This window comes from Perognathus longimembris, chromosome 2 (assembly GCF_023159225.1).
Source record: "Perognathus longimembris pacificus isolate PPM17 chromosome 2, ASM2315922v1, whole genome shotgun sequence".
In the NCBI taxonomy this organism is placed as follows: Eukaryota; Metazoa; Chordata; class Mammalia; order Rodentia; family Heteromyidae; genus Perognathus; species Perognathus longimembris.
This window is the reverse complement of record NC_063162.1, coordinates 27,015,370-27,036,636: the sequence shown is the minus strand read 5'-3', so window position 1 is coordinate 27,036,636 and position 21,267 is coordinate 27,015,370. Positions and strand designations below refer to the sequence as shown.

At 38.5% G+C, this 21,267-nt stretch overlaps 1 protein-coding gene across 2 annotated transcripts; it reads right to left on the bottom strand.

The window, feature by feature from the left end:
- Window positions 1-222: 222 nt before the first annotated feature.
- LOC125346239 (cytochrome P450 2C5-like) lies at window positions 223-19,296 on the bottom strand. 2 transcript variants are annotated; one of them, XM_048338648.1, is made up of 9 exons: window positions 19,129-19,296; window positions 17,910-18,072; window positions 17,558-17,707; window positions 15,072-15,232; window positions 13,513-13,689; window positions 8,322-8,469; window positions 4,734-4,921; window positions 2,697-2,838; window positions 223-466 (listed from the first exon to the last, which is right to left on the bottom strand). In XM_048338648.1, exons 1-9 carry the CDS (start codon window positions 19,294-19,296, stop codon window positions 285-287), a joined length of 1,479 nt encoding a protein of 492 aa, XP_048194605.1. In that variant the 3' UTR covers window positions 223-284. The 2 variants fall into 2 exon arrangements, with proteins under 2 accessions (XP_048194605.1, XP_048194606.1); XM_048338649.1 differs by having other exon boundaries at window positions 225-466; window positions 8,322-8,463.
- Window positions 19,297-21,267: the final 1,971 nt, after the last annotated feature.

The window sequence follows — 21,267 nt, the reverse complement described above, 5'->3', positions numbered from 1 at the left end:
TTTTTTGTGGTACTAGCATATTACTAAATCAGCATTATTATCTAATAGCTTTTGGGGTGGTTAATAAATCTATTATAAAGCATAGTGTACTATAGGTATGATTATGCAGTGACACAGGAAGCCCTCCAAACTGGGGACTGGATGTTCCTGGATCTGGAAGGAGTGGGGAGAAGTGAGAACAGAGGAAAGGAAGGCATCCCTGACAGGAGAAGGGGGTGAGTGTTGGCTCACAGGAGGGAACTGCTGGTTACTGCACAGCTGGAGGCAGACAGCAGAGCTCTTCTTTACACTGGAAGGAAGCAGAGCTGGTATGGAGGGGGCACAGAGACAAACCCATTCACAACTGGACGGGTATTGAGGTCCTGTGGATCCATCAGAGCTTTCAGGTTGAAGTTCTGTAAAATGGTGGTCAGGAATAAAAACAGCTCCATCCGAGCCAGGCCTTCTCCAGCACACACCCGTTTACCTGAAATTTTTGTAAAAATATCAAAATCAAAATCAAAGCAGGAAATGACTCTATGTATGGAAGTGTGAGTTTATGAAGCACTGCATTTGTAACTAGCAAAACAAAATGTCAATGTACAGTAAATGATTTACTGAATGCATGGCAGATGTATTCAGGGAGGTGGGAGGCTATATAGAAACATGGTGAAAATGGCATCTTAACTAATACGTCATTGAAAGTATTATTTTAATCTGAGAATGCCAGCAAATTCCTGCAATTCCAGCACAGGAGGCTAAGATAGAACTTTTAGTTGGTAAGCAATTTGGACTACATATTTAAGATCCTGTCTTGAAAAATAATCCAAAAGCAAACCATGCCAAACACAATTATATTTATGAAGCAGTTTAACATCTTCATGCATTTTATTAAGTATTTCTACATGATAAATGGTCTTTAAATTTTTTCCTCCTCTCTTTCCCCCCTTTTTTCTTTCTCTCTGAATCATTGGGGGCTCCCCAATTATTATGTCAGTTACACTATTATTTTTCCTACTAAAGAGAGAGATCATAATTCTGGAAGACAAGCTTCCTGTACTATTTTTCCCCTGTGGTTGAGATGAGGATTTCATAGTTTTTCCTCAAGGCCTACTCTCATTCCTTCTTTCTTAGCGTTGTCCATATTTATCAGAGGGCTTGAGACCATGTACTTTGGGATTTCCTTCACATTTTGGGGTCTATGCAGTGATTCATATGGCTGGAGGATATATACCTACCCTAGACTCCAAGTGGAATTCATCTCATGGAAGTATGGTGAGAAACACTGTTTTGAGGTCAACTCAGAGGTCAAGTCCTGACCCTGAAACTTACTAACCATATGGCTGAATTACTTACACTATCTGAATCTCAGTTTCTTCATATGTGAAATGGAGATTCTAATAATTCCTTCATGAAGTATTGGTGAGGAATTAAAATAATAATAGATTTTTATTTATTGAAATATTAATGGGTGGCTCATTATTCTACTTATAAAAATTTTGAGTTTCATGTTTCTATGATAAACTTTGTAAGTTCTAGAGACATCTTTGTTTTTCTTTTTTAAAAACTTTTAATGTAAAGATGAAATACAGACTTGGAATGTGGCCTAGTGGTAGAGTGCTTTCCTAGCATACATGAAGCCCTGGGTTCAATCCTCAGCACCACATATACAGAAAAAGCTGGAAGTAGCACTGTGCTTCAAATGGTTGATTATTGCTACCCTTGAGCAAAAAGAAGCCAGGGACGGTGCTCAGGCCCTGAGTTCAAACCCCAGGACTGGCAAAAAAAAAAAAAAAAGATGAAGTACAGAGGGGTTACAGTTACATACATAAGGTAGTGAATACATTCTTGTTAAACTTGTTACCACTTCCCCCATTTTTCTCCCATCTTCCCTTCTCCCCAATCCCCCCCTGAGAGTTTTACAGTTAGTTTACAACATATTTTCCTGTAAGTATTGCTGTTGCATTGGTTCACCTTTTACCCTTTGTCTCACCATTTTCATGTGCCTCTTCCCTTCCCTAATTCAGACAAACATATATACAATACCCACATTACCAGAATCAAATACAGTGACAGCAGGTGCTAAATAATAGGGAAGATAAACAGAATAAAAATGAAATAATTTCACATTGTACATTAAAAATAACAACAAAAAATGGTAAACTGCTTGTTTCCATATTTTGGAAGTCATTTCAATTAGCGGCATCTTATGTGATCATATGCACATAACTATTGATCTATTGTGATCAACTCCTAGGAATATCCTGGACATATATGAATTATTACCAATTAGGGAAGGCTCACTTCACTTAGCATGATTTTCTCCAAGTATTTCCATTTCCTTGTGGATGGGGCGATGTCATTCTTTTTTTTTTTTTGGCCAGTCCTGGGCCTTGGACTCAGTGCCTGAGCACTGTCCCTGGCTTCTTCCCACTCAAGGCTAGCACTCTGCCACTTGAGCCACAGCGCCACTTCTGGCCGTTTTCTGTATATGTGGTGCTGGGGAATCGAACCTAGGGCCTCCTGTATCCAAGGCAGGCACTCTTGCCACTAGGCTATATCCCCAGCCGATATCATTCTTTTTGATAGAAACATAGAATTCTATTGTGTGTACATGAGCTAAGTACAAATGAACCAGCCCAACAGCAGATATTATGTAACTTCCAAAGAACCTCCACTCAAAATTATCATGAGATATAGAAATAAAATTTTATTACCTGATGAGAAAGGCATGAAGTAATCACTTTTTTTGAAGTTCCCACTTTTATCCAGAAAGTGGCCTGGGTCAAACGTCCCTGGGTTGGGGAATTCCTTGTGGTCATGCAGCACAGAGGTCAATGATGTCACTATGGTTGTGCCCTGGAAACAACACACACAGAGAAGTTAAGCTGATACATACATACATATATATATATTACATGTATACATATATACACACATATAACACACATTATATATGTATTAAACCCATACAATATTATATATTATATACATAAAAATTCCAGTGCCAGTGGCTCACACGTGTAATCCTAGGACTCAGGAGGCTGAGATCTGAGAGCCACATTTCAAAGCCAGCCTGGGCACAAAAGTCATTGAGACTCGTACATTCAATTAACCACCAGAAAAACTGAAGCTTTGAGCAAATTAGCACAGGGACAACACCCAGGTTCTGAGTTCAACCCCATGAGTGACAAAAAGAAAAACAAATAGTTATAGAGGTGATAGATACAATGAAAAATCACTTATTTCAACCTTCTAGTTTACAGGTGATGGACACTTCCATCCAATGAACTGGCTTCAAATCCCATAAGTACCAACACAGATAATATGAAAAAAGGCAAGTACATCCAAAGTTTAACAATCCTATAGCAATAGACACAAAGGATATTGAAGTAGAAGTATGCCCAAAGAAACCAAAGGATAATTACCAGAATGGTCAATAAAATAAACTGTTTAAAAATGAGTGAATACAAAAAGGATACAAATAATCAGCTGAATAAAGTAAGTAAAACAATGTAATATATCTATGAGGAGTTCAAAAAGGTACAGAAATCTTAATAAAAGAATGAAACTCAAATTTTGGAAATTTAAAGCTCTCTAAAATAAATAAAACTCAATGGAAAAGAGTGGATCAAATTGAAAACAGAGTATCAGGGATTAAGGGCAAAGTAGATCGGTTAAAACAGATGAAGAACTAGGTGAAAAGTAAACAAGTATGAAAAGAACATAGTCCACCTGAGAAACATGAAAGATCAAACCTATAAAACATAGGCATAGAAATAAGAGAAGACCATGCCAAATGAATAAGAAATATTCAATAGAATAATAGGAGAATATTTCCTAAATCTTTAGCAATCCAGGTACAGGAGGCCTCTAGGGCACCAAACAGGCCATGTCAGAAAAGAATCACCACACCACACACTATAGTTAAACATTAAATGTTCAGAAAAATTAAAGAGTACTGAAAGCTGCAAAAGAAAAGCAAGCCATTATCTATGGTGGCAAGCCCATTTGCATAACATGAGATTTCTCAACAGCATAAACCTTAAAAGCAAGGAGGGCATAAAGCTATGGAAAGCCAGGAAGGAAAGTCTATGAGATTCTTGTCTCCAGTTACAGCAGAAAACTGGGAATGGTGCTGTGGTGCAAAGTGGTAAAGGGCTATCCTTGCTCAAATGAGCTCAAAGACAGCGCACAACTGCTGAGCTCGAGGCCCAAGACAAAAAATAAAATAACAACAGTGGGAACACTCAATATTTAGGGAAAGGCTATAAATATATTTGTTAGCCACTTTATTGAAAACAAATTATTACTTGGAAAAAGAAGTAACGCATAGGTAAATTGGGAAAAATGACTTATTTATGAATTGAAGAAATCAAAGTAACATTTTCCCTCAAAATTTATCTATAATTTTACTGTAGGCATACTAAACCTGCCAGCAGAGCATTTTGGAAAATTGATAGACATAAACTTGTGCATTCATTTGGAAATACAAAACTGAAGAATAGCCAAAATCAAAGTCAAAACAAAACAATTAAAGGAGTGCAACAAAATTGTATAATTCATACTGCTAGAGACCAAGGCTATTATTGAAAGGATATATAACCCCAAACTTTCCATATCACAAATTCTCCCGGGCAGCCAACTGCGAGACTTTTGCAGCTCTCTCATGCTTGGTGGAGGAGTAGAGTCCCACAGTGAACTCAGGAACTCAGGTTCCCTATGCAGGCTCAGCATAGAAGAAACAAGCCCACCTTGGGAATGAAGTAGCCTCTGAACTTAATGTCCCGGGTCACTTCATGGGGCAGGTTCATGGGTACTAGATCAATGTATCTCTGGATCTCATGAATCACAGCATCTGTGTATGGCATTTGGCTCCTGTCCTTCATGCAGGGGCTCCGGTGCCTGCCAATCACATGGTCGATCTCTTCCTTTACTTTAGCTGGTTGAGACACAAATAAGAAATGGCAGAATAGGAGGAAAGTGGCACATTGGCCATAGTAATTCACTACTACATAAAGAGTAATAATGAACTTCAACAAGATTTGAGGTAAAAAGAAATATGCTCTATGAAATACTTAAACTTCAATATATACATATATCACTCTAATATTAAGTAGTCTTATAATGTATTAATATATCCATAGAGTTTAGCTTCTTGTTAAAAAAACCCAAAACCATTCATGTACCAATTATATATTTTATATAGTAAACTAAAATAACTTTTCATATAAAAGTTATACTATAATAAGGACTATCTACCTATAATACTTTGTTACAATAACATATGACAAAATAATGGGAATGAAATAGTAACCATGAAAAGCATATTTTTGAGGACACTATTATCTTCACTTATATCTCCAGATTTTGCAAATCTCCACAAATATGAATGTTAATTCATGGGCTATACAATAACATAAATGGTGCTAAGTATGACCTTTAAGTGGTTAATAAAATATTCCCATTTTGTGCTATTTCAGAAATATTTTTTGATAAAGGAGGTTATTTTATAGTAAAATAGTTTTCAAATTCTATTAATTTATAAACAAATGATGTGTCTTTAAAAAAAGAGTTTAGTTTCTGTATCTGATATGAGTCGAACTAAGTATATTTCAAAAAATAAACAGGATATAAGTAAAAATATGAATGAAAGTACATTACAAGGACTGACATTGACCAGAGTCTATGTCCATTATGAGGACTGACATTGATCAAGATGCATTGGAACTCATGAACTGATTTGCCATATTGAGTCCCTCTGTGCAACTACTTAATGATTTTTAACAAATATTTATATGTATATGCATATATGGATTTATCAGCATTAAATGTTTTTGTAAAGTTAATGTACACTGATAAAAATGCAGAAGAAGAAATGATAGTCCACAAAGAAAAACAGGAAATAAACATTATTTTAATAATTATCATTTAAACATTATACAAATACTGTGTGTTTGTGTGTACATTTGTTCAATGTTCAGTAATACTATCATTATTCAACTAGTTTCCACTGTTAGCCATATTGGACATCCTAGTGTCTGCTTCTCAAAATTATCTTCATATTTGTAAATAATTATTCTTTTCTTCTTTTTTTTCCTGCTGGACCCACAGCTTGAACTCATGGCCTGGTGCTGTCCCTGAGCTGCTTTGTGCTCAATGCTGGTATTCTACCACTTGAGCTACAGTACCACTCCTGGCTTTTTTCTGAGTAGTTTATTGGGGATAAGAGTCTCACAGACTTTTCTCCCTGGGCTGGCTTCAAACCTCAAGCCTCAGATCTCAGCTTCCTGATCAGGAAGGATTGCAGGAATGAGTCACTGGTGTCCAGTATCCAGTTGATTTTTTAAATCAGTTTTAGAGAATATTTATTGATTTCCTAGTATGTGAGATCAAAATGTGCATTCACATCTCTGTCTTACACATTTAGCCACATCTACCAATAGACACATAGAGATACACACACACACACACACACACACACACACACACACACACACTTCCCACCAACCAGTTCATTAATAACAATATACTACTCATAGTACTTGAGTTCTAAACAAGTCATCACAGTTTCAATTATTCTGGCTACAGAAATATTGTTCCCTGGGTGGAAACTAGGATTCTTTCCATTGATTGTTCTTCCCTCGTCTTCCATATCAGCTCATGAGTTCCCATTTCCTGAGGCAGGATTATTTGCAAATACACTAATAGTTGTTTAAAACTTTTAGCAATACATCATCAGTAAGTAGAAAATCTGAGACTCTAGGCCACTTCTCTTTTATTCGCAGTGTCTCCCCCTCTCCCCTTGCATCATTTGCTTCTGCTTTGTTCTGATGTGAGTGTTTTCTAAGTTGAGTTTCTAGCAGCCACAGTAACAGTCTCAGATGGGGTCCATGAAATTCGTTGACTTAGTTTTAGATAAATGAATGAAATGCGTTAAGTGTATTTTGTGAAAAAGAGAAAATGGAGTATATAGTGTATGGGTGATATGGAAGTCTAATTCTCCAATTTTCTTTCATCAATACATAAGTAGTAGTCACTCTTAAGAGTTCTAGTGCAATCTCTATCTTCTCTTTATATATGACCTAGCTGTATCTTTCTGAAAGTTGTGATGGTCTTTCTAATCCTGGTGTTCTGGAATCCTACATCCTTATACTGAGTGTAGGTTTTTATCCCCTTTATTCTGCTAGACACTTGGAGAGAATTTTCTACCAAAATGGTCAAATATGGAGGTTCTTATAGTTATTCACGCTGAAGGATATACATTGCTGATCAATTTCAAGAAACAAGAGAGATAAAAATTTGTGCATCACAAACAACAAGAGAGCTTTGCAGGACTTCTCATCTTTATACTTCACTGTCATTCCCCAAATTTTTGAATACAGAGATTCCCAGGTTAAAATTTCTCTGAAGAGAAAAAGCCTTTCTTTTCACTAGATGAATGGAGCTGTGGTGAGAATTTGAGCATGAAGAGTCTGTTTGCTACATCTTCTTCCATCTTATTTGACATCTGTTATTTCTAAGGAATGAAGTTCATGAGAATTTTAGAGACATAGCTTTGTTTTCCCTCAGGACTTTTCCTGTTACAATATTTAGGTGAAAGCATCATGTGAGTTTATCATAATTATACCTACTCTATGTGTCTGAATTTTAGTGAATATTTCTTCTCTGTTTACTCTCCCTTCTTCCTTTCTATCCTCAGAGGACTGATTATCATTTAAAATTACTTTATCATTATTTCCTAAATCCTAACACAGGGTTTCTACAAGTAGAACTCTTTAAATGTAAAATAACGTTGTAGAAGATAAAATTTACAGATAACTTTGTAAAATTCTACTTTAATCATACATAAGTTCTATGGAAATTGAATTTTGAAATTGTAAAACTCCTTCAGGTATGGATTCTGCCTCACTAATTCTTTCTAATGAGTATTTACCTTTAGAAAACATCCCAGATTGGAATTTCTCTCATATATCCTTATTAATTCCTAGGACATTGACTTATGCATCATTGATAGGAGTTCTCTGTGGCCTATGGCAGCATTAGAATTGTCAGGATGAGGAAACGTATAGGATAAGGAAAGGAGAACTTATCTACTGTAAAAACTGGGAAATTTGGTCTAATTTATATCAATTTTTCATGGAACTGTTTTCTAACAATTACCTGCCATAAAATCCAGGCACCAGAACAGAGTCTTATTGCCTTTCCCCCTACCTTGTTCTCATCATTTCTCTCTGATTACAGCTGGTGGCACAGGATGTTGAACTGTGAGACATATCTGGCAATGAAAATCAGTAGCAGCATCTTTCCTATACTTTCCTGAAAATCACCTGCTTTCCTACCTGTGACATGGGGGTGCTTCATCAGGAGCAGCAGGCCGTATCTCAGTGTTGTGCTTGTTGTTTCTGACCCAGCACCAAATAAATCAGTTGCAACAACTGTCAAATTTTCCTTAGTGAATTCCGATGGCTCCTTGTGATTTTCCTGCTCCTAGGATTTGATACAATTATATTATTTACCAGCACAAGTGATGACAATGAATCTTCAGTATCTCACAGTGGTATAAACTGGGAGAGTAAAGGACTAAGCAAAATGAACAATGACATAGTGGGTGTGGTACACTAGATGAGAGTAATGCTTCTGTGCTGTAAGGCTACTGTGCTGTCCCTACTCTAATATGGTAATGTGACTGTATTTGAGGTCACAAAACTCACTGCTCATTTAAGCCACTAATAATAAAATTTCTCCAATATTTAAAGGACTAGAAAATTGAATAATAGAAGTAGGAAACTTAGGGACATACTTGTTATAAGCCTGAAGCAAGAATCTACAATTAAACTTTTTGTTGATGATGATTTCATTGATCCTGGGGATTGAACTTGGGGCTTGAGTGATTTTGGTTAAGACTAGTGCTAAACTACTTGAACCACAGCTCCACTTCCCACTTTGTGCTAGTTAATTGGAGACAAGAGTCTCAGGGCCTTTTGTGCCCAGCTGGCTTCAAACCTTGATCCTCAGATCTCAGCCTCTTGAGTAGCTAGAATTACAGCCATGAGCTCCCTGTTGCAATTTTATTTCTTGTATCAAAATTTTACATATGTTCCATATTGCCTGTGAAAAATGTTAAAGTGGGGAAAAATCTAGGAGTCCCAAGGAGTAAGGATGGCTTCATCCAAACAAGATGGGCCAGCAGATGGGAAGCACCGAGTCAGGTGGTCTAGGGAAGCTGTGAGGGAATGACTAGAAATGCATAAGCTGATGAGACACTAAACTATGAAGACAATTATGGATACATAAGCTTGTCATTTGTGTAAAGGCGAGATCTAGATAAAGCAGTGACAAAGACAAGGGTTAGAGTTGGAGGGTCACCCACCCAGTTTCCAGGGCCTGAAAAATGTGGGGAGACCCAGAAACGGGGTTACAGTTGGAAGGTCACGCAGTTTCCAGAGTCACACTCCACCTGGGAACTCTCTCAGGCCTGGGGGGGGGGGAAGAATAACTCAGGCTAGCAGCCCAAAAGGACTTCTTCTAGGCTGGGCCCCAGCCACTCAGGAGGCTGAGATTTGAGGCTCCCGGTTCAACGCCAGCCTGGGCAGGAAAGTCTGTGAGCCTCGGGTCTGTCATTAGCTAGCAAAAAGTTGGAAATGGAGGTGTGATGCGAATGGTAGCGCGCTAGCCAGCTTTGGGTGTAAAAGCTAAGAGACAGTGCACAGGCTCTGAGTTCAAGCCCCAGTAATGGGTCAGAAGAGGACGGGAATGGAGGAGGAGAAGGAGGGGGAAGGGGAGGAGGATGAGGAGGAGGGGAGGGGAAGGAGGAGGAGGTGGGAGGAGGAACAATTTTGCACACTTCAATGTGCTCTCTTGCTGCAGGTGTTCGAGGACGTCAACCTCAACAAGCAAGGGAAGATCCAGGAGTTCCTCAACTGCACGGACAACATTTTCACCATCTTCATCTTGGAGATGGGTCTCAAGTGGGTGGCCTTCGGATTCGGCAAGTATTTTACCAGTGCCTGGTGCTGGCTGGATTTCATCATTGTGATCGTGAGTGGATGAACTCTGCGTCCTCAGCAGGCGGGGGTCAGGGGGGAGGAGGAGGAGGGAGAGGAGGAGAAGGAGGGAAAGGAGGAGGGGGAGGAGGAAGAGATGGTGGTGGAGGAGGAGGAAGAGGAGGAAAAGATGGAAGAAGGGGAGGAGGAGATGAAGGAGGGGAGGAAGAGGGGGGAGGAGGAGATGGAGGAGGAGGAGGAAGAGGAGGAAGAGGAGGAGGAGAGAGAGGAGGAGGGTGGGGAGGAAGGGTAGTGGGAGGAGGGAGAGGAAAATGAGGGAAAGGAGGATGGGGAGGAGGAGGAGGAAGAGATGGAGGAGGAGGAAGAGATGAAGAAAGAGGAGGAGGAGGAGATGGAGGAGGAAGAGGAGGAGGTGAAGGAGGGGAGGAGGAGGAGAAGGAAGTAGGAGCAGGAAGAGAAAGAGGAGAAGGAGGAGAAGGAGGAGGAGAAGGAGGAGGAGGAGGAGAAGGAGGAAGAAGAGGAGGGGATGAAGGAGGGCAAGAGGAGGAGGGGGAGGAGGAACAGGAAGAGGAGGAGGGGAGGCGGAGTAGGGGGGAAGGGGAGGAGGAGGAGAGGGAAGAGGAGGGGATGAAGGAGGGCAAGAGGAGGAGGGGTGAGGAGGAGCAGGAAGAGGAGGAGGAGGAGATGGAGGAGGAAGAGGAGGAGGAGGAGGAGGAGGAGGAGGAGGAGGAGGAGGAAGAGATGGAGGAGGAGGGGATGAAGTAGGGCAAGAGGAGGAGGGGTGAGGAGGAGCAGGAAGAGGAGGAGGAGGTGGAGAAGGGGAGGTGGAGTAGGGGGGAGAACAAGGAGGAGGAGAGGAAAGAGGAGGAGGAGGGAGGAGGAGGAGACTTGTCTTTCTCTCCTCTGTCTCCAGATCTTTGTGCCCAGTGGTCTTTGCGTCCACCTGATTCCCATGGGATGTGCAGGAGTTGGGGGGTCCGGATGCTCTGGGCCCTTCGCTCACACACTGTCATTGGTCCAATCTCCACCCCAACCCTCTGCCTCCCACTTAATTCTCTCTGCAAGCACTCTCTGTCTCGTGGGGACCCGGAGTGATTTTGAATATCCTCTTTTCCTTTCTCCTGCCTGCTTTTCCTTCCTTTCTTGGTTTCTTCCCTTCTCTTTCTTCCTTTCTTTTCCTTCCTCCCTTCTGTTCTTCCTTCTTTTGTTTCTTCCTTCCTTCCTTCCTCTTTTGTTACTTTCTATTCTTTCCTTCCTGCATCCCTTCCTTCTTTTTCTTCCTTCCTTTTGTCCCTCCCTCCTTCCCTCCCTCCCTCCCTACGTTTCTTCTTTCCTTCCATTCTCTCCTTCCTCTCTCCATCTCTCTCTTTGTGCTGATACTGGGGATTGAACTCAGGGCCTGGGTGCTCTCCCTCTCTCTTTAGTATAGTTTGCTCAATGCTAAGGTTCTACCAATTGAGCTACAAAAAGCATCTGGCTTTTTGCTGGTCAGTTAGAAAGGGTCTCTTAGAGTTGTCTGCCTAGGCTGGCTTTGAACCACGATCCTGGGTGGCTTGGGTGACAGGCGTGAGCCCCCTGTGCCCCAGCTCTGCCCCCACGCTCAACATGAGTTTTCTCAGGAAGTAGACAGAAGTTTACAAGCTGGGCATTGATGGCTCACACCTGTCACCCAAGATCCTCAGGAGGCTGAGATCTGAGGATGGAGGTTCAAATCCACCCCTTAGTCCGGGGTTGGGGGTGGAGGGCGGAAACCTCTGCGAGATACTCTTATCGCCAATGAACCCACGAAGGGCCAAGTTCAAAGCCAACCAGGGCAGAAAAATCCCAGAGACTGCAGTTTTGAATGTTGAATGAGGAAATAATTAAATGATCCAATTGCATCGTTTTCTGGCTGTTATTTGGGCCAGAATTAATTTCATTATGCTTTCATAATCTCAAGATGACTTGTAATATGTCTAATAATGTATAATAAAATAATTAAAATAAACTGAATCCCTCACCATTTGTACTTGCTAGGACAGGATTCATCTCCTTTGACAATATAAATTTCACATGCGTTCTAAGCTCTTCATGATAAACAAAATTTAGTAATTTCAAACATGTACTTTTCTATGATCATTAAGTAACAAATACTCTTAACTCTTAAGGTAAAATCACTATAGAATAGTGTGCACAAATACCAATATTAAAATTTCCATCTGTCAAAATTAATTTGGAGGTTTAATATGTGAGGGCATATAGCCGATTATAATCTGTGGAAAAATTAATAAAAATCTAAGTGAATGAAAATTTAATATTTCTATGTCATGGACTAAAATACTAATTTTATCTTATATCCTACCATTATGAAATGAATACTCCTCAGATAAAATTAAAGACAAGAGAGCCTCTCATGAATAGATTTACCAGATAAGAAGTGCTAAGGAGAGTCAGTTTTCAAATAGAAACTAAAGCATATTGAAAAGTAAATCAACACTATATCAAAAATATATATAATTGTTATATACAACTCCACAGATACATAAAAATATTAATTATACTATATTTTTGTATTCAACCACTTTTTACTTTATATGCATTTTTAAAGGAAGAATATGAGGCAATAATCATAAATGAATCCTATGGATACACATGTATTAAAGATGTAATTAGTAACAAAACAACCTGAGAAGGATGCAATTGGAAGGGAGCAGAGAATTCAAGCTGTAATCAGAAGTCGAGTCACCATAATGTCATACTAGACTGTCATAAAGTTGTCATAGAATTCCCTAAAGTAACTAATAAGGAGTCAACTTTCTTTGTATATATGCATATATACACATTATCTATTCATTTTGTGTGCGTTGTGCATACATGTTTCATATATAATATATTCATTATAAGTATAGGTGAAAATAGGATAATAAAACTGACTAAAATCTATATACCAAGAATAAAGAGAGCTTAGTAAACATAATAAAAGAGGTGAATTTGACTAAAATACATTATACACGTCTATAAAAGATCATTATAGAAGCCTTTGTACAATTAATTTGTTCACAAAAATGTGAAAAATATAACAATATTGTAATATATATTTTTATATGCCAAAATTTAAAAATATTTTAAGGAAGATAAACCATGACCAAAAAAGGATCATTCCAGAATTATTTCTTCAAGGCCAATTCTGACATATAGAACAACACCGTAATTAGGTCTTCTATACAGTGTATATTAATAACATGTATCTTTATAAAATGACAAAAAACTTTGCATGGCAATTGTATCTGTTTCACCTGCCCTGTGCATTCTGTTTCTCATTGTCATATTATTTTTAAATAAAGAAAACAGTAAATGTATTCTTCTTATTTAACAAATTAATTTTCAGTTTCCCAGGATGTTTAGTGTAGATTCAATTATAACTGCTAACTTATTTTTTCAAGCACTGCTAGTTTGACTGTTTAAACATCTGTAGTAGCACACACTATTTAATGTGTCACAAAATGCTCAAGAATTCGATTACCTGTACAGATTTTTCATATTTTACCTGTTTTATTTTAATCAGGAAGCAATCAATAAAGTCTCTTGGATTGTTAACATCCAGTGATTCTTCATGTTCTTTTACTTTCTTCAAAATATAATTGTCTATATAATCAGCATTTTTTAGTATTGTTTTATGACTTCCTGGTGCATACTGAAGGAGACTGGGGAAGAGGTTGTAGATCTAAAACAAAAGCAATAGTTTTAAATATAGTTGCATATATGGACTATGCATATTATTCAAAACTTGGCTGTAAATAGAAATGTCATATGGCTTCATCTTGAAGGGAAATTTCGATGGCACATATAAAATGAGAGGAGTATAAGGATGCCCTAAAACTCAGCCTCATGCCAGAGCATATAAATGACTCTCCGTGTTCACATAGTTATTAATTTTACAGAGTTTAGACCATGCCATTTCAGCACAAGGGAAAATATTGTGAAGATTCTTTCATAATTTCATTTTGTCATTTGTACACTGGCTACATCATCATCTAGGACCACAGTGTAATCATCAAACAGTCTGACTCTACTCCTACTTAGCGATTTCTAGTAGCTTCCATTGTACCAGACATGCTTCCTCTGTGAGGAAAAATATGTCTGCCCAGTAATAGCATGATCATGAGAAGTGTGATTGGAAAACAAGCCTGTGGGAAATGTAAGCTTTCACTAAGGACCTGGACATACACAGATCCACTTTGGAACTGAAAAAAAGCTATTTATAGGAATATCCCTTTGAGACTTAATGGGAAATATCAAATTAATTGTTTGAGTTCATTAGCTGGAATCAATTAGCTTTTACTTTTTTAAGTGGGTATAAAATTTAGGCTAAGATATCTTTCTCAGATGTTGCTTAATATTATTTTATCTTCCATTTTTATTAGCATCAGTTAGTTGTCAAGGGCTTTCATGTTGACATGTCCATACATAAATGAAATATATCTTTCTATTTGGTGCCAGTACCAGGGTTTGAACTCAGTAAGTCAGGGTCTTGCTTGGCTTTCTTTGCTCATGGCTAGCGCTCTACTACTTGAACCACATTTAATGACCTGTTTTTTGCTTGCTATCTGGGAGATGGAGTCTAGCAGACCTTTCTGCCCTGGCTGGCTTCAATCATTGTCATTGATCTTCCACGTCTCAGTCTTCTGAGTAACTATCATTTTTGGTTCAAGCCTGGCCATACAATATATGTAGATCAGACTCAGCTCCTCTGCTACTCTCCGTTATCCTTCCCTTCCCTGCTTCCTAACCAATTCCAACAAGTTTCATTTACCCATTTTGAAACTGGAGAAAATGAAATAGTTCCCTATCTCTTACCCTGTAATTCTATTCAAAGTTGATCAAGGATCTTAATATAACATTGAAGTAATTACAAAAATAGAATAGGAAAAACACTAGGACACATTGGCATAGGCAGTAATTTCCTGAATAGCACTCTATGATTCTTTAGGTAGGACTGTCATGTCCAGGTATTCATCTTGCCATTTGCTTTTTATTTAAGTTGGGTCTGCTAAAATAAAAAGAAAAGACAAGTGCTATCTTAGAAAGAAAAGATCTTGGCTTCACCTGTGTCCACGATGAACTCGCAATCTTGGTATCCTCACTAATTTTTTCCATCAAGTTAAGGAAGTTCTGGTCTTTATAGTCAAAACGATTCTGGAAAACAATGGAGCTGATCACATTGCAGGGAGCACAGCCCAGGATGAAGGTAGGGTCGCAGGGTGAGCCTGAGGAATGAGAAACAAATTGAAATATACATATGAAATACTTAGTCTTTGTCATCTTCACCAATTTGTATTACTGTTTACTTATTAATTTCTCTAACAGCCAAACAGTCAGTATGAATTAAACTGGCATATCACTTTACCTAAAGCCCGTGTTGGTCAGTACACAAACTAACCAGCCACTCAATGGCAATTCATACTAATTGCCTTTACCTAAAGTCTTTCAATCCCAGATGTATGCTATGTTGGAAAAAGAAGACTTCTATATACCTAATAGTCAACCATTCAGAGCAGTAATATATCTGTTTGCAAAGCCCATATGCTACACAGTACTGAGAAAGAAGGAGAGAGATTGTCATGTATCTGTAGCTTTGTTGAATCACTGATGGAGAGAAACCAGAGAGACTGTAGTAGAGTTCAAGTACTAGAAGGAATCAAAGTAAAAAGCAGAACTCATTCATATTGTATGAGGGAAAAAAGAAATAACTAAATTTAAATCTTTTATTAAATATAAATGTCAGGTAAGGCAAATCAAAAACAAAATTAAAAGCAGGAGCCTTCTTTTTCATGTCTGTATTTAAAAGTGTATTACCTCTCCACATGAGATAAGTAGACACTAAGTCTAATCAAACACCAAATTTAATATAGGGACAAGGCTGAACTTTTGGAATCCTGAGATACATAATACACTCTATATTTTAAGGTTGCCTGTCTCTGAGGTTCTGTCTATCATTTGAGAGATAAAGTAAAGAAAATGATTATTTTTGCACTCTCCTTACAGTGAACTTGCCATGCACAAATAGTCAATATTTAAGATGCTGCTAGTAAGTTCGAATCATAGAACCTAAATAGTGAATTGTGAATTGGTGGGGGTTGATAGAATTATACAATAGTCATTGTCTTGGTTGCATGTGTGTAGGCCACTTATAGACTCAATTATATCTAAGCTCTCAGAAAAACTCTTTTTTAACTATGAAAGAAATGGTTATTTGGAAAGTTGTTGCATTGCTATGATTGCATGTGTGTGGCATTCATAGGTTAAGTCTGATTCTCAGTCCTTCATTTTACTTGGAAGAATGAATTGAAAAAGCCAGGTCAGGGGCTATAATGTGGCTTAGCGGTAGAATGCTTGCCTAGCATGCATGAAGATCTGAGTTCCATTCCTCAGCACCACATACACAGAAAAAGCCGGAATTGGGGCTGTGGCTCGAGTGCTAGAGTGCTAGCCAGAGACAGTGCTAAGGCCCTGAGTTCAAGCCCCGGGACTGGCAAGAAAAAAAAAGATAAATCATAAAAATCATATAAATTAAACAATGACAACAACAACATCCAGATTATTTAGAATCCCATGCATAATCCTGTCCATTATGATTATAGATTAGTAGGTTTGGTTATGGGAGTAATTACCATGAGATTTTTTTTTTTACCACAAGATTTTAAACTTAAAATCCAGCAATATTGAGAAGAGTGATAGAAAACTGAAAAATTAGCTAGACTATATTAAAAAGAGACTGCATAAAGAACTGATCATTGTTAAAATCTAGCTAATTGAATCATTTAATCAATTTGTGTGTTTTACAGGTTTATGGTAGAGGATAAAGTTACTAAAATATGTGAACAAAAACTCCAAAGTACTGGGTAAAAAGAAATAACTAATGTTGATCTGAATCCATTCTACTATGTTTGCAGAGAAATAATTTTGGATGTGAATTATGTTCAGAAACAATAAAAGAAATTAAATCATATTCTATACCACACCATGGCGATCCCTAATTAGAGGCATGGGTACTGACGAATCATGGGAATGTCCAGGAAAATGGGACCATACATTTGCATCTATGTGAGGATCTATGAGGGCTAACAGGGTCATTAAGGCCCTGCTCATTTAGCAATCACTCCCACCGTACCCTGACTCACTTTAGGAGGGAAGCATTGTTTTTTAATTCTTCAAAAACAAAGTCACAACATGTATTTAGTCAGACACTGGTGTGGTTCCTGATTAGAATTGTAGTTACACCCTAGGGTGAATTCTAACGACTGTAGTTGGTACCCAGCCCAGGAAAACAAATCTGGGCCAATCAATGAAACCTATAGTAACTCACCAGCAAAAAGCTTGAACTACGCGTAGCTGAAATGGTAGAGCACCAGCCCTTAGCCGAGCTAATTTAAAGCCCAGTGTTCAAGCCCCAATATCAGCATAAAACAACAAAAGAAATTACATTCATGATTTCTGGGGGGAAAACAAAAGAATCCAAATCTGAGACAGAAGGGAATTAGTGGAGCTATTTATATTCCTTGTCTAAAGTAGTGATATAAAGCAGTTCCCACCATTGGTTTTCCTCAACTCCTCCACAAGGCAGCGGGCTTCCTCTTGAACACGCTCTTCAATGCTCCTCTTCCCCATCCCAAAATTCCGCAAGGTTGTGAGTGAGAAGCGCCTCATTTCTTTCCATCTGTGTCCATTGCTGAAAACAATTCCTGAATGAAGGGAAGCAGAAACATGGATGGAGAACACAAGCAAGGAAGAGGAAGAAGCAGATGGCAGCCACAGGGATGGGCAAGCTCTGACTACAGAACCCTTCAGGCCTCTTTTTCCATTCTCATTTTCCCCATCATCCTCTCTCCAACACACAAATACACACACACACACACACACACACACACACACACATATACATACCAAGGCCTTTATTAACTTTGTCAAATAATGGGACTTTGCCTCTCCTAGAAAATTCCTCCCCATGATCAATCAGGGCTTCCTTCACTGCTTCATATCCATACAGCACCACAGTGGGCTTCATGCCAAAATACAGAGTGAACACAGGGCCATACACTTTTGAAAACTATAAATAAGAAGAAAAAATCACTAAGTAAAGACATTACCATTTACTCCACAGAGCGAGCCTGAGTAAAACGGATACCATCATTTTTTATGCTTTATATTTTCCCAACACAACTGTAAATATTTCTGAAGTCCATGCGTTATGAAGGAGGTTTGTTATAGCTGTCACATAGAGAGGGCCTACAATGTGCCATGCAATGGGCCAGGCAGTTGACACACCATTATAATTCATCTTCACATCAAAACACACAGCAGGCTTGCCATGTTTCTCAAAGAAAGGCACAGAAGTCCGTAGGTTTAAATTCATATCTAGAGCTCCATGAATAATAAATAGGAGACTCAGTTGAACCTGTGCTTATTGAACATTCTATGCTTGAGAAATGCTTGATTCTCCTTTGTACACCAAACCAATAACCAGATCACTGCTTCGGCATAGGTGTGTAGCACTTACTGTTGGCTGCTTCTATACCCTTGTGCAGTTTGGGATCTACTGGCATTAAAGACAGTACATGACACATCTTTCAAAACCATTTCTCACCAAGCAGCACTCTTGGTCCCTGTCAAATGTTTTATGCAAAATTCCAAGTGGATTCTGACACCGTCAGGATTCCCTAAGTGGTCTTATGTATTTACATTATCTCATTTTCAAGATATTTCCTTTCAGTCATCCTCAACTTCTCAGGGAAGTTAACTTCCATGATGATTCTGAAATAAAAGCCATGTCTAATAGGGTATAAAATTTAATGCATTGAACAGTTGACCACAACTCCTTCTTTATAGAGGATATTCAGAAAAAAACAACAATCATCAACATGGCTGTTAAACTAAGATGAGGAAAAGGATCCATATCATTTCCAATTTTGTAACTGGGACTAAAGTAGACAATAACCCACTCATTTAAAACTTTACTTCATTCTATGATTAAAATACAAACTGGTATTTATATAACACTTTGTACAAGGATCATGCTATTGTATTTTCAATAGTAGGTTTAAAATATGGTTTGATTTATCTCTTCTCCGAGACCATTGTAGGAGGGAGCATGAAGAGTACTTACATTGGTTAAAGATTTAGTAATGTCTTTAATATCAACCTGCAGTATATTTCCAATAATTGGGAGAGGAGTGGGGCCAGGAGGGAGCTTCCTTCTCCCAGCGTTCTGCCTCCATATGGAAAAGAGAAGCAGGCAGGAGAGACCCAGCACCAGGACAGCTACAGGACCCATCGAGGCTTCTCTTCTTGCTGAGAGTACTGTGAACTTGCAGTGCAGACCTTTAGTAATGTTCCTGAGACAGTAGGACGTGCCTCTTTAGTGCATTAGTAATGAATTAGGTAGATACTTCCCAATCTCTTCAGAATAGACTTTGTCCTGATGATAGAGATAAAGGTTAAATGACCTGTACACATGTCCCTCATAACAGAGTAACAGAGGGCACATGGGAGACTGGTTTAGATGCCCTTGTTGGTGATCAAATATTGCTAACTTACGATACAAACCTACATGCTTTCCATGTACAATCATGATTGAGAAGTGCTGACGTCAAGGACTTGAAATATAAGAACATCACTCAAAAACTGTTTCTCCTTTTTTTTCTTTTACTTTTTATTTTTATTATAAAGGTGACATTCGGAGGGGTTAGAATTGCATAAGTCAGATAAAAATTACATTTCTTGATTCTCAGATTAGTGACAAGTTGGGAAGGCAGGAAAATCCTTGAGACTCTTTTTTTTTTTTTTTTTTTTTTTTTTTTTGCCAGTCTTGGGGCTTGAACTCAGGGCCTAGGCACTATTCCTGAGCTTCTTTCTGTTCAAGGATAGCACTCTACCAGTTGAGCCACAGCATCACTTCTGGCATTTTTCTGTGTATACGGTACTGAACAGAACTCAGGGCTTCATGCATGCTAGGCAAGCACTCTACCACTAAGCCACATTCCCACAAGGTTTTTAAGACCAATCTGAAAATTTCTATTATTCAGTTTATTTAAGATTATTAAAAAATAGCTTTTTGGCCTATTCTGATATGTATATATTATCTCAAGTTCTGAGGATTTCAAGTCACTTAACCTACAACTCTGAAAAGCATTAATGATCCCTTCTGAAGTAAACCACACATTCTATAGTTCATCAGAATTACTGTTCTAATAAGCCAAGGGACTTAAATACAAGGAATATGAGAGCAATCTCCATAATCTTAAAAGCTTAGTGAAATAAATGTCTTTGTGGTCCAATAAATTGTAAAATGTAACCATGTCTATAGACCAATATATTATTGTTTAACTTCGATAATTTATGGCAGCAAAACACCTGGAATAAACTGTAACCTCTGTAAATCAGTTTGATAATAAAAATTTGAAAAAAAAAAAAAGAAAACTAACAATAACAATTGTTGGAGGGGATGTGGCCAAAAGGGAACCCTACTTCATTGTTGGTGGGAATGTAAACTGGTTCAGCCACTCTGGCAAGCAGTATGGAGATTCCTCAGAATGCTAAATATAGAACTCCCCTATGACCCAACAGCCCCACTTTTGGGTATCTATCCAGAAGACCACAAACAAATTCACAGTAATGCCATCAGCACAACAATGTTCATTGCAGAGCAATTTGTCATAGCTAGAATCTGGAACCAACCCAGATGCCACTAAGTAGACGAATGGATCAGGAAAATGTGGTACATATACACAATGGAATTTTATGCCTCTATCAGAAAGAATGACATTGCCCCATTTGTAAGGAAATGGAAGGACTTGGAAAAAATTATACTAAGTGAAGTGAGCCAGACCCAAAGAAACATGGACTCTATGGTCTCCCTTATTGGGACTAATTAGTACAGGTTTAGGCTAGTCACAGCAGAGGATCACAAGAGCCCATTAGCTGTACCCTTAGGAACACATAAGATGATGCTAAGTGAAATGAACTCCATGCTATGGAAACGATTGTTATATCACAGTTGTAATTACTTTCAACGTACCATGTGTATCTGTAGCTTCTATTATTGATGATGTTCTTATATCACCTTTGTTGGGGATTATTATGGCCTGGGAAAGGCTGCCCTTCCACCAGCCTTGGGACAATGGAAGTCCCTCCCACCTTCTGGCCTCCACCCCTTGGGAGGTGAACACGTGCGTGCCACCATGATGGGGTTGTTCCACCCACAAAGGGAAGTTTCGTGATGTCACTTGATGAACGTGATCCCTAG

Bases quoted from the DNA above. Each gene is read 5' to 3' on its own strand.
- LOC125346239 (XM_048338648.1), bottom strand. From the start codon at position 19,296: ATGGGTCCTGTAGCTGTCCTGGTGCTGGGTCTCTCCTGCCTGCTTCTC. The intron at 15,233-17,557 runs GTGGGAACTGCT...CTCATTCCTCAG, and splicing joins GGAGTTGAGGAAAACCAATG to GCTCACCCTGCGACCCTACC. The intron at 2,839-4,733 runs GTGGGCTTGTTT...TGTTGTTTCCAG, and splicing joins GAGGCTACTTCATTCCCAAG to GGCACAACCATAGTGACATC.